At 45.5% G+C, this 13,921-nt stretch overlaps 1 protein-coding gene across 16 annotated transcripts in view; it reads right to left on the bottom strand.

Annotated features, from left to right (window-relative positions):
* Madd (MAP kinase activating death domain) overlaps nucleotides 1-13,921 on the bottom strand; it is a 41,847-nt gene that overhangs the window by 3,157 nt on the left and 24,769 nt on the right. For 10 of the 16 annotated variants that reach the window (XM_050124245.1, XM_050124246.1, XM_050124243.1 and 7 more), the window contains 9 exons: nucleotides 12,917-13,019; nucleotides 12,007-12,127; nucleotides 11,799-11,904; nucleotides 10,032-10,142; nucleotides 5,579-5,686; nucleotides 3,246-3,410; nucleotides 2,920-2,992; nucleotides 2,696-2,802; nucleotides 498-567 (listed from right to left, as the gene is read on the bottom strand). In XM_050124245.1, coding sequence (XP_049980202.1) covers nucleotides 498-567; nucleotides 2,696-2,802; nucleotides 2,920-2,992; nucleotides 3,246-3,410; nucleotides 5,579-5,686; nucleotides 10,032-10,142; nucleotides 11,799-11,904; nucleotides 12,007-12,127; nucleotides 12,917-13,019 — 964 coding nt within the window. The remainder of the gene's footprint in view (nucleotides 1-497; nucleotides 568-2,695; nucleotides 2,803-2,919; nucleotides 2,993-3,245; nucleotides 3,411-5,578; nucleotides 5,687-10,031; nucleotides 10,143-11,798; nucleotides 11,905-12,006; nucleotides 12,128-12,916; nucleotides 13,020-13,921) is intronic. The other 6 variants (XM_050124255.1, XM_050124258.1, XM_050124256.1 and 3 more) reach the window with 1 other exon arrangement.

Below are 13,921 nucleotides of genomic sequence, written 5' to 3'. Positions count from 1 at the left end.
GCCCCAGGGCGAGACCCCACTAGACCACTCCTCAGTGCCTGTTTGGGGGGCACCTGCCCCTTCTGCCTCTGAGGCCCGCTAGGCTTCTCTGGCCTCAGCTGAGTCTGCTATGGTGCCTCAAGCCCTCCTCTAGAGCAGAGGCCGGGTGGAACCCAGAGCGGGGCGTGCTGGGGAGGCTGCTTGAGACAGCCGCAGGCAACAGGACACAGCAGAGCTTGAGGATCCCATCTGCTCTGCCCCAGAACCTTCTGAGCACTGGCTGGCCCAACCATGGTAGGGGCGCTGCACACTGCCACCCTAGACTCAACCTGTCCAAGGTTCCCTGCTCTTCGGGGGTCACTGGCTAACCTGCCTTCATCCTTCCCTCTCTTCCCTATCACTCCTGCCCCTCCTGACCTCTCCACAGAGGCTTTCATCCCCTAGTCCCTCCTCTGGAGCTCCAAGGTTTGAGTTACTGCCATGTGAGTCCAGACCTAAGAGCAAAATAGTGTAATTACCAAATTCTTCCAGGACAAAGACGCCTCGAACTGTATTGCACTTTTTAATGTGATTCAGCTCTATGAAAACCTGCAAGAGAGGGAGGGAGGAGGGCGCGTAAGGCCAGAGGCTCCACCCCTGCCCCATAGAGCCCACTCTCCCAGCTATGGCCCCATGCCCCAGAGGAAACCTAGTTCCCAAAGGGAGGACATAAGAATCCACACACACACAATCAAAAGCGCTAAGGAGCGAAGAAAGCAGAAAGGGCAAGTACCTTCCGCTCCTGGCCGGAGGAGAAAGCATGGGAGAGAAACGAAGGCATTAGTTTTAATGGTCAAACCCAACCCAAAGGCCCCTGTGCTGGCCTGGGCTACTTCCCATACCCTCTCCCCAGGGCAGCACTCATGGGACACGGTGCCCCAGGGATCTCCGGCTCAGCCCTTCAGGTCTCTACCCTTCCATACATCCTCCTCCGGCGCAGAGGGCTGGCACGGGTGCAAAGCTCCCTCCAGACTGTCCTTAGGGTGGGAGGTGACAGGAAGTATGCGGTGACAACAGCTACCATGTGCTGAGCACTAGCTGGCATTTCATACATTTTCATCTACCTGGTACATGTACAGCATCCTCTCCATCTTACAGATGGGAAGAAATGGGACCAGAGCACTGATCTTCCCATGAGTAAAGCTGGGCCTCGGGTCCCATCTGCTATTCCAAGTTGCATAACCACACTGGGAAGGCAAAAGCTCTGTTCGCCCAGCTGTCTGCTCTGTGGCAGAAGATGGGTCAGGCCCACAAGCCATTGTTCCATTATCAATTCAGACCATGGAGTCAGACCCAGAAGTCAGTCTTCACTATCACTCTGTAGGATGTTACTTCTAGGAGACAAGCCTTCCAGTAAGGGCAGTTTGGACATGGTGTACAGCTGGATGGAGAACATCGAGGACTGGACGAGGAGGTGGGCAGGGTTTCTGGGTGTCTAAGAGTTCATCTTCTCTTTTGTGGGGGAGGGGGTGCAGGGGAGAGCACTGGAATGGGATAAGAAGACACCTCTTGGGCTGGAGAGATGGCTCAGTGGTTAAGAGCATTGCCTGCTCTTCCAAAGGTCCTGAGTTCAATTCCTGGCAACCACATGGTGGCTCACAACCATCTGTAAAGAGGTCTGGTGCCCCTTCTGGCCTGCAGACATGCACACAGACAGAATATTGTATACATAATAAATAAATAAATATTTAAAAAAAAAAAAGACACCTCTCTAGCACCTTGATGGTCCAAGAAGACAAAGGCACTACCCTAAGATCTTTATGTGTATACTGGCACACTGGGTCCCAGGCTGGAAATACACTGACAGGACAGGCTATCTGGGCAGTCACTTAGCTATTCCGTGTCACATCTAAACTTCCCAGCTAAACTGGCAAGGAAGGACAAAGCTACCTCAAAGTCAGATATTCACCTCCCCTGAGTTTCTGCTGCTCGGCCAGGGGCTTCAGGAAATCATATTGGGACCTAGTTCAGAGCCTTGGGAACATTATGGGATGGGAGGAAAGGCACTTGTGTGAGGAGTCAGAGCCGGGAACGGACCTGGGATGATGCGCTGGCCTCAGAGGGAATTAGCTTAAGGAATGTCCACTGAGAGAAAAAGTAGCACTGTGTTAGAAGACCAAGAGGAGAAAGAAACGTCAGCTCCTGGGTGGAGTCACATAAGGACAAAAGATCCTGAAGCACTCCCCAGCAAAGGAAGGGCATGAGCCTGTGGAGCAGGGCAGAGTGGGACACCCAGAGGAAGAGAAAGGACAAGAATCAGCAGGAGGAAAGGCAAACACACAGACAGACATACACACACACAGTTCAGGCATACTAGAAGTACACAGGACATCAGCCAGTCTCGTCTCTCAAAGCAACACCACCAAGCAAAGCACACCCTGGGAATACAGGAAGGCAGAGACACGCAGAAGGGGCCAGTGAGACGCTCTCACTCACACTGTGTGGGGAGTGGACGGGCAGCAAGCCACCCGCTCTCACTCTCTGCATCTGCTCAAAGCCTGGTGTCTCACCAAGGTCACTGTGCCCTCCCCTTTGGTTTTTCTCTTGGTTCAGCATTCACCTCTCTCTGGCCCAAGGCACTCCCTTGCTCACTGGGAGAGCACTGAGAGCCTGGAAACTGATCTTATTATAGGCAAAACACTGGGGCCAGGAGCCTTGTTCTGTTGCTTGTACCTACCTGGTTGTGCATGAACTTGAGGTTGATCCCTTCCAGGGTGACTTGAAGCAAGCCACCCTCGCCAGTCTTCATGTCCTGCACAGGGAACTCACCACCTAGTTCAGGCCCTGTGGTGAGGGGGAAGGTGTCAGCTAACTGGCAAGATGGAGAGCCCCACAGTCCAACCTCCTAAGCTGGTGTCTGTGGTCAGGAGAGGGTACTGTGGGGGGCCAACCGCTTCTCACCGGGTTTGATGCTTTGTTGCCGGGCTGCGGCACGCTCCATGCTGTCCTTCACGCAGTAGTACAGCTCACGACACTGCAGCACAGGGAGGGGACGTCCTGTGAGAGGAATCCTTCCAGGGTTCCATGTTCCCTGCTCTAGGCTGCTGCTACTACCCAAGACTGAGGTCAATGCCAGGACTCGGGGCCAGCATAAGCTACTCCACATGAGCTGGAGGCTAAAGTATGGCCCGAGGTGTGGATTTTTGAATTTTAACTTTCCAGTGAGAAACTCAGCACTTAATACTAAATGTCCATTCAATCCCCATCTCAAACAGAGACCTGAGTACCTTCTTAGTATAGAACTTGTTGAGCTGGGTCTCAGAGCCATTTCTACGCCACAGACACAGGACCTTGGTCTTGGGACAGTAGGTCATGTTGATGAGCTTCTCGTACCACCAGCGTTCATAAACGGTGCCAATGCTACTACGTAACACCAGACAGTCATCACACACCTGAAACACGTGCAGCAAAGGTCAGTGGTTCTGGGCTCTGAGAGTTTCCCGTCCCAGGCCACACTACATGTGCCCCACAGGGAAAGGACAGCACGCTGACCCAGGAGCAGCCCCGTGGTTGTTTCCTACCCAGTCCTCAGGGTCCCTCCCCAGGGGAGACCATAAGCACCGAACTGCTGGACACACTGTTCTTTTTTTTTTTTTTTTTAAATATTTATTTATTTATTGTGCATACAATATTCTGTCTGTGTGTATGTCTGCAGGCCAGAAGAGGGCACCAGATCTCATTACAGATGGTTGTAAGCCACCATGTGGTTGCTGGGAATTGAACTCATGTCCTTTGGAAGAGCAGGCATTGCTCTTAACCACTGAGCCTTCTCTCTAGGCCCTGGACACACTGTTCTGAACGAAGCCTGTGTACAAAGAGGCACGCTCCCATCAGTTAGTGTCTCCTCCTGTTTGCTCTCTAGGCCAAGGATTCAGAGCGCATCTCCTGCCTCCATCTTACAGTCATGGGAAGAAATCAGCTCTGTTATCAAACACAGGGCAGGCTTAACCAAGGAGAAAAAGTTGGAGCCAATAAATTTTCGACTCTTAGCTCTTCTCTACTCCTATAAAGTACTTACTTTTAAATTACATAAGTGACACATGGTTATTATATAAAATTACTCAATTAGGGATGATAAGTGTTGAGAAGCAAGGTACCCTTTGTATGCTTTTTTTTTTTTTTTTTTGGCAAGACAGGGTTTGTCTGTAGCTTTGGAGCCTGTCCTAGAACTAGCTCTTGTAGACCAGGCTCTGCCTCCCGAGTGCTGGGATTATAGGTGTGCACCACCATCATCCAACATGCATAAAATTCTTTTTTTAAAATATTTATTATGTATACAATATTCTGTCTGTGTGTATGCCTGCAGGCCAGAAGAGGGCACCAGACCCCATTATAGATGGTTATGATCCACCATGTGGTTGCTGGGAATTGAACTCAGGACCTTTGGAAGAGCAGGCAATGCTCTTAACCTCTGAGCCATCTCTCCAGCCCATGCATAAAATTCTTAATGTGCATCAAAGCCAGGTCTAGGGATGTAGCTCAACAATAGAGCACTTGCACACAGAAAGTACCCAGTTAGTTGCTTTGACAATCTAGTTATGATATGAAAATATAATAATTAGGAGAAGTGAGATGCCTGAGCAAGTAACAGAGCTTGCTAAGCAAGTGTGGAGACTTGAGCTTGATTCCCCAAACCCACGTAAATATGGACCAAGAGAGAACCAGCTCTACGACGTTATCTTCTGATCTCATACACATGTGGCGGTCCACACATCCACACACAAGCAATGAATGAACATATTGATGCTCTTTGAATCTTTCTCTCTCCAAGCCCTCTCTTCTCTGCTCCTGCCCAACTATCGCAGATACAGGACCTGAAGCACTGCTCATACAAACCAGACCCCAGCGCCTCCTGGGCAGGTACTCCTTCTATCTCTTATTATAGTAAACGGTACCACTTACACAGGTGCCTGAGTCAGAAGTGTAGGGGACACATAGCTCCTGTTCTGAAGCAGGAGTGTGTATGTCAGTGTAGCTGAGGAGGAAGCAAGATATCCCCGCAGACATCAGAACTTGGCCAGGTGTTTCTCACAGCTGAGGGCTAACAGCAACATCACACACACACACACACACAGTTCAGCTATGGTGAGACCTGTGTCATAAACACCCCATGCACACTTAAAAGGAGACACAGATGAACCCTATAAACGCAGAGGTGAACCTATGAAGCCACAATAAGTAAATATATAGTTAGAAAATATTCTTGCCGAGATGTTGAATCTGAAATTAAGCATCTCTGCTGGACTAACAGTTTATATGAAATACAAGCGATCGAGAAATATGCCAGGAGATGTGATCACCAAAGGGTCTAGATGCCCTCAAGGCAGAAATCAAATTTCTTCAGCAAAATAACTGTTCCTATTCACGGGCAATGCAATTATGTCACACATCCAATCCTGATAAAAAGACATGGTGAGGAAACATCTAGTTATTCAACTATTTGCATAATAACTTGATCAATTAATCATAAACAGATTGTGAGGATAAATAAGATTAAATAGGAAATAAAGCCTAGCATTGGTTCAGGGTTTCTTGTGTCTGACAGGAAACCAGAACTCACTTCCATGAAGAAGAGATCTCCATTTGTGTCTGTCCCTGCGTGTACAACAAAAGTCTGCTTCTTCATGTGGCGGCTACCACTGGACCGGATGGAGAGATCACGTCCACTCTAAGGAAAAAGAGATACTTAGAAACATTCAGATGTTGCTCTTACACACAAATCTGAATAAAAATGTCTCACTTAGCAATTAAATTCCCAACAGCTTCCTTAGCACAACCCCACCCCCCAGATAGGGTTTGTGTAGTCCTGGCTGGCCTTAAACTCAACAGAGTTCACCCGTCTGAGTGCTGGGATTACAGGTGTGCGCCACAATGCCCACCACTCAGCATAATCTGCTCGCCATGGCCACTGGGAAGAACCAAGGACTGTTTAGAGTCAGGGTCCCTATGCCTCCTTGAAAATCTCAAAGAACTTCTATTTATGTGTCTTATAGCTATATTCACTAGTCTAGAAATATAAATAAAATTTAATGCTTATTAATTCATTTAAAATAATTTGTTGGTAGCCAAGCATATAAAAAAGAACATACCTTTTACAAAATATATTTCTCCTAATAACAGCAATAATAAAAAGAATATCTCCGGGCTGTGGCGCACGCCTTTAATCCCAGCATTTGGGAGGCAGAGGCAGGTTGATTTCTGTGAGTTCAAGGCCAGCCTGGTCTACAAGAGCTAGTTCCAGGACAGGCTGCAAAACTACAGAGAATAATAAATTAATTAATTAATTAAAAAAAACTACAGATAAACCCTGTCTTGAAAATAAAAAAATAAAATAAAATAAAAAAATAAAAAGAATAGCAATGTGTTAACTATTTGAAAATCTCTTGAATGTTTGGCTTAGGAGAAAGTAGCTGCGTTTTTGAGCTGGGCACAGTGCCACACGCTCAAGAGGCTGAGGCAGGAGGATCACAAGTTTGAGGTCAGCCTGGGTTACATTAAAAACACCATTAAAGGGCTGGAGAGATGGCTCAGAGGTTAAGAGCGTTGCCTGCTCTTCCAAAGGTCCTGAGTTCAATTCCCAGCAACCACATGGTGGCTCACAACCATCTGTAATGGAGTCTTCTGACTTGCAGGCGTACACACAAACAGAATATTGTATACATAATAAATAATAAAATATTTAAAAAAAAAACACCATTAAAGGGGCTGGAGTGACAGCGCAGAGGTTAACAGCACTGGCTGCTCTTCCAAAGGTCCTGTTTCAAATCCCAGCACCCACATGTGGCTCACAACCATCTGGCGCCCTCTTCTGGCCTGCAGGCAGACATGCAGTCAAAGCACCATATACATAATAAATAAGCAAATCTTTAATTAAAAAAAAAACTACCATTAAAAAATAAAGAACAGAGAGGGAGGAGCTGGCCCTGATGCATTCCTGTGATCTCCACATTGGAAGGTAGAGGCTAGAAGATCAGAAATTTAAGAAGACCATTCTTACTTAGCAAACTAAGAACCAGGAATTCCCCTTCTTCTTAAAAAAAAAAAAAAAAAAAAAGTCAAGTGGTGGTGGTGCAGCCTTTAATCCCTGCACTCAGGAGGCAGAGGTAAGCGGATCTCTGTGAGTTCAAGGCCACCCTGGTCTATACAGTTAGTTCCAGGACAGGCTCCAAAGCTACAAAAAAAAACAAAAGTAAAAAAAAATAAATAAAAATAAGGTACACACCTTTAATAGTAGCACTTAAGAGGCATAAGCAGGCCTGGCCTACACACTGAGTCCCAGGCCAACCAGTGCTACACAGTGAGCCCTGCATCAATAATAAAATAGAACAAAACAAAATAAAAAAGTGTTGACAAAATAGCTCAGCAGGTAAAGGAACATGACACCCTGGGTTTGATCTTTGGCACCCACACAGTAGGAGAGAACTCCAGCAGCCTGCCCTCTGACACACATGCACACAAACAAATCAAAATCCAATTTAATAAATAAGAGTTACAGATTCAACGCAATACCCAGCAAAATTCTTCAAAGACTTCGAAAGAACGGTACTCAACTTCATATGGAAAAGCAAAAAACCCAGGATAGCAAAAACAATCCTGTACAATAAAAGAACTTCTGGAGGCATCACAATCCCTGACTTCAAACTCTACTACAGAGTTACAGTACTGAAAACAGCCTGGTATTGGCATAGGAACAGACAGAAGGACCAATGGAACCGAATAGAAGTCCCGGATATCAATCCACACATCTTCGAACACCTGATTTTTGACAAGGAAGCAAAAAAATATCAAATGGAAAAAAATAAAGCATATTTAACAAGTGGTGCTGGCATAACTGGATATCAACATGTTGAAGAATGAAAATAGATCCCTATCTATCACCATGCACAAAACTCAAGTCCAAATGGATCAAAGACCTCAACATAAAGCCAGCCACACTAAACCTCATAGAAGAGAAAGTGGGAAGTACACTTGAATGTATTGACACAGGGAACAACTTCCTACATATAACCCCAACAGCACAGACACTGAGAGAAACAATTAATAAATGGGACCTCCTGAAACTGAAAAGCTTCTGTAAAGCAAAGGACACAGTCAACAAGACAAAATGACAGCCTACAGAATGGGAAAAGATCTTCACTAACCCCACATCAGACAGAGGCCTAATCTCCAAAATATACAAAGAACTCAAGAAATTGGTCACCAAAAGATCATATAATCCAATAAAAAAAATGGAGTACAGACCTAAACAGAGAACTCTCAACAGAGGAATCTAAAATGGCTGGCTCAGGGGCTGGAGAGATGGCTCAGAGGTTAAGAGCATTGCCTGCTCTTCCAAAGGTCCTGAGTTCAATTCCCAGCAACCACATGGTGGCTCACAACCATCTGTAATGAGCTCTGGTGCCCTCTTCTGGCTTGCAGGCATAAACACAGACAGAATGTTGTATACAAAATAAATAAATAAATATTTAAAAAAAAATAAAATAAAATAAAATGGCTGGCTCAAAGACACTTAAGGAAATGTTCAACATCCTTAGCCATCAGAGAAATGCAAATCAAAACAACTCTGAGATTCCATCTTACACCTGTCAGAATGGCCAAGATAAAAAACACTGATGACAACTTATGCTGGAGAGGTTGTGGGGGAAAGGGAACACTCCTGCATTGCTGGTGGGAATGCAAGATGGTACAGCCCCTTTGGATGTCAGTGTGGCGATTTCTCAGAAAAGTAGGAAACAACCTTCCTCAAGACCCAGTAATACCGCCTTTGGGTATATATCCAAAGGATGCTCAATTGTACCACAAGGACATGTGTTCAACTATGTTCATAGCAGCTTTGTTTGTCATAGCCAGAACCTGGAAACAACCTAAATGCCCCTTGACTGAAGAATGGATAAGGAAAATGTGGTACATTTACACAATGGGGTACTACATAGCAGAAAAAAAAAAAAAAACGACATCTTGAATTTTGCAGGAAAATGGATGGAGCTAGAAAACATCATTTTGAGTGAGGTAACCTAGACACAGAAAGACAATTATCATATGTACTCACTCATAGGTGGTTTTTAAACATAACGCAAAGAAAGCCAGCCTACAAACCACAATCCCAGAGAACTTAGACAACAATGAGGATACTAAGAGAGACTTACATAGATCTAGTCTACATGGGAAGTAGAAAAAGACAAGATTTCCTGAGTAAATTGGGAGCATGGGGACCTTGGGGGAGGGTTGAAGGGGGAGGAGGAGGGGCAGGGAGGGGAGCAGAGAATAATGTAGAGCTCAATAAATATCAATAAAAGAAACAAGAGTTGTCTTTGTTTTAAAAAAAAATGTAGTTGAGCGTGGTGGCAAACACCTTTAATCATAGCACTTGGGAGGCAGAGACAGGAGGATTTCTGTGAGTTTGAGGCCAGCCTGGGCTACACAGCAAGTTCCAGGACAGGCAGAGCTACTACTTATTGAGAGATTGTCTCCATAAGGAGAAAGAGAAAACAGTTAAATTCTCATATCTGCTTCTTCACTCAAACTATTGAGTGTATGGCTTAAGCCAAAGAAAATGTCATCTCACAGGTGAGCATTGGAAAGGGCAACTTCTAAAAAGCTTTGTAAACCAGGCTGGCCTCGAACTCAGAGGCCACAGTGGATCACAGAGATCCGCCTGCCTCTGCCTCCTGAGTGCTATGATTAAAATTATGTACCACCACCGCTTGGCTCTGTTTTCTGTTTTGTTTTCTTAAAAGAGGCATTTTAGTGTTGTGGTGAGACAGAGTTCATCCTGTAGATCTGCAGACATTCACAGACCTTCCACAGAAACTGCTATCCTATGAGAGCTGGAGTACTTAAGAGTCCCAACACTGGACAGAAAACCTCACCGGGACTACTGCCCCTTTCTCAAAACTAGGGATTAACTGGGATGCATAGTGACAGGGCCAGAAATGTTTCATGTGGAAGCCCTGCAGTAGGGAAAGGTGACAAGCAGAATGGGGGTAACCCAAGGGATGGTCTGGTATGCTCACCAGATTGGTCAGCTGATCAAGCACCTCATTGATTTGTTGGCTGTATACAAGACCAATGTGGGACTTTCCCATTAGGCGCCGTACTTTCTTCCTGATGTCATTCTTGTTCACCTGGAAAGCCAAGACAGGAGTCTTAATAAAGGATCTGCTGTCTTCCCAACAGAGGCAGAGACAAAATGTCTGTTTTCACATTATCTATCTGAGAAAAATGAAGTTCTGAAGAACTGTTTCACTGACTATGGCAGAACATTATCAACTATGTATTCTATCCAGTGGAACTCAACCGTAGAGGAAACCTTACAGGAAATGCTGATTTGTTTTCTGTCAGTTTGACACAAGCTAGGAAGAGGGGATTCTTCTGGGAAGAGGGATTCTCAATTGAGAAAAGTGATTCGGTCAGCCTGGCCTGCAGGTAATCCTGTGGGGTATTCTTTATTAATGACTGGGGTTAGGGAGCCCAGCACACTGCTGGCAGTGCCCTCCCTGGGCAGATGGTCCTGGGGTAGCAGACTGAGCCGGGTAGTAGTAGCACTCAGAAGGCAGAGCAGGTGGATCTCCGTGAGTTCAAGGCCATCCTGGGCTACAGAGTGAGTTCCATGACAGCCAGAGCTACACAGAGAAACCTTGTCTCAAAAACCAACCAACTAAACAAAAAGGTGGCAGGAAAAGCTGGGCAGTGGTGGCGTAGGCCTTTAATCCCAGCACTTGGGAGGCAGAGGCAGACAAATCTCTGTGAGTTCGAGGCCAGCCTGATCTACAGAGCGAGTTCCAGGACAGGCTCCAAAGCTACAGAGAAACCCTGTCTCGAAAGACAAAAAAAAAACAAAACAAACAAAAAAGGCAGTCTGAGCAAGCCAACAAGAGTGCTCCTCTGTGGTGTTTGCATCGGTTCCTGCCTTGGTTTCCAGCTAGTGACGGACTGTGACCAATAAGCCCTTTCGTTCTATGTGGACATAATGCTTATGACAGCAACAGAAACCTAACTAAGACACAAGATCAGTCAAGACAAAAAACTTAAAGAACTATCTCCATATTTGGGCATTTGATCCCTTCCCAGTTAGAGGCTAGGGAGAAAAGAAGAAATTCCTTATTCTCACAGCCATTGCCTGTCACCACCTCTCCAAAGCCATTCTCTCCCAGAGAACTCTTTTGCTTGGTAATATACTTTCCCACAGCAGGACATGAAGCACAACTCAAATTAGGGTTTATCATTACTTTGTTAATAGTGGGCATTTTTCTTTTTGACAAGATTTTATATAGTTTTATTTTGTCTTGAACTTATAGTCGAGGCTGGCTTTGAATTCCTGCTTCTCCGGTCTCTATCTTCCAAGTGCTTTGTTTTCTGGCATGAACTACCATGCCTAGTTAGGCAGATTTTTCCAGCAATAGGAAATTATGTATGACAAAGGGCTGGTGCTGAAGATAAATTACGAGCCTCTGGAGGGCTTAGAAAATGAATTAAATCAGTTGTATTCTGTGGGGAGCTCTACTGCCTCTTAAAACAATTTAGCAAAAAGAGCACATATAAAATTCAAAGTAGACAAGAAACAAGTGATAATTTATTTTATAACATTCACCAACAAAAACCCAGCCACTAAGTTAAGCCAATAGTATGCAAGCTGGCAAAGAGGCCTTGGACTCTCAGCTAGGAAGAAAGCGCCAGTCAGACACTCTGACAGCTTCCCAGCCATCCCAGAATTTAGGCACTAGAATAAGCCTTGCTCTTCAAGCACCAGTGACAGCGGGCATCAGCAAAGCCAACATTACCTTCATCAGCAGCATATAGGATATGAGGTTGTGTAAAAGTGTGGCCAGTAAACGATCTTCATCATCCTCCAGGCGCTTCCGGTCATGTTCTCCCAGGGACAGGTACCTGAGCAGAAGACCAGGTACAAGTTAGTTCTCAGGTTGGAGACCACAAAACACAGCTGGAAGAACTGAATAGGGATAGTCTCATCTTTCCTAAGTCCCATACCTGTCGATCATTTCCTGAGGACCTTGGTCCATGCCCATCCCTTCTCTTTCCAACATCACGGCGTCTAAGAACGCATCTTCCCAGAACTGCATCTGGTCCCATAAAGTGGACCGCTCTTTGCCTGAATGGAACAATGTTATTTCCTGGGGGTGTGTGGGGGGGCGGTGTGTGGCCTATTTAACATTCCAAGAATATGGCTGCCAAATGAAAAGCTAGTAAGTCCCAGATAAAACAAGGCCTTTCCAAACTCCAGGGCAAGGAAACCAAACCTTTCTCCCAGATCTAATGCGCTTGCCACCAACCCCAAAGGCCTCCAGCAAGGCCCAGCCCTTCCCAAGCATGAAGAATAAACACAGCACACAAAGAAAAGCCGTTACTTATAGAAAAGGTCTCCATAGCAGCATCCTCTAACTGGTCCCACATCGATCCTTTGTCCCTTCCTGCCAATTTGTGAGCAGGAAGGAACATGGTAGCAAGAGGAAAGAAAGGAGACAGAAACACATAGCCTGTTGATTAGTACCAAAACCCAGATTCATCTAGTTTTCAGCTCCTGCTTATCCCACAGATTCCTTGGTTCAGATTTCAAAATACTATCTGGACTGGTGGGATGGCTCAGTAGGTACAGGTGCTTGCTGTCCAGGCTGATGACCTGAGTTCAGTCCCTGAAGCCCACGTGAGAGTAAGAAGGAAAAAAACAATCTCCACAAGTCCTCTGACTTGCACCTGTATGCACAGCACATACCACCCCCATTAAATAAATAAATATTGAGACGAAGTTTAATAAGAAGTTTAAAATCAGATGACATGCCATCTGAAGTCAGAACTGATATTAGCAGAAGGCCAAGCGGCAGCTGCTGGTGCTGCCCCGCTCCCATGGCTGAGCCCAGGTTTCTTCTGACCGGTCTCTTACCTAGTAGTCCCTCATAGAGATAGACTCGCTGGCCTACGTCCTCGGAAGAGCGAACTGGACTGCCAGCCAACTTCTCCTTTGGCTTCAAGCTATGGGCTTTACCCTAGAAAGACAAGGTAGGTCAGATGCCAGACTGATAAAAAAACAAACCAGTCACCGCACTGAAAGGCTCACTACTCAGTGGACGTCACCATTGGCAACACAATTATCCCTACTAGGTTTGGCTAAGTCATTCTGATAATCCTGTTTCCTGTTACTGCTTCCTAAAGCAGGAAATGAAGGCCTCGCTCTGTCTCCCCTTTAGTCTCAGTGCTGTTTCCTTTTAGGGCTGGGCTTGTCTTTAACCTTAGCTTTTTAGCAAGTTTGAGGCCAGCCTGGGCCACGAGAGATCCTGTTTTACACCCTCACCCCACAAAACAAGATAAAATCTTTGTAGTAGCGTGACACAGTAGAAAGAACACAGAGTCCGGCCAAGGTCCAGATCCCTACTTATTATTTTTTTAGCTGCTGAGGATCATTTTCCTTGTCTGTAACATGAATATTATAATATGTCCCTCACAGGACTAGAGAAATGATTAAATTAATTAGTTCATTTACTTAATGTGCACACATGCATGTTCACATGTGTGTGCACATGTCTAAGAGTGTGAGGGCCCAAGAAGATAGGAGTTTCCCTCCACTACTTCCTACATTATACACACACAAATCAAACAAGAAAATCCTTTACTGAGTCAAAAAATGTAATTAAACTTTCTCACCTCAACCATACAAACACCCTTGTTCAACAGCATGAGACAACTAAGGCTGTGTGGAAGGAAGGGTCAGAAAAGGTAGCACACGGTGGCCAGTATCCCAGAGTCAAAGCACAATCAAGGAATTTTAAAGTTTTTTATACTTTTTAATGATTTATTTATTTTTATTTAATACACATTGGTGTTGTGCCTGCATGTATATATGCATGAGGGCATTGGATCCCCTGGAACGGGAGTCACAGACAGTTCTGAG

Source organism: Alexandromys fortis, unplaced genomic scaffold (genome assembly GCF_014885135.2).
Source record: "Alexandromys fortis isolate MF-2015 unplaced genomic scaffold, M_Fortis_MF-2015_v1.1 scaffold_222, whole genome shotgun sequence".
In the NCBI taxonomy this organism is placed as follows: Eukaryota; Metazoa; Chordata; class Mammalia; order Rodentia; family Cricetidae; genus Alexandromys; species Alexandromys fortis.
The sequence above is the reverse complement of the archived record's forward strand: the minus strand, read 5'-3'. Positions and strand labels throughout refer to the sequence as shown.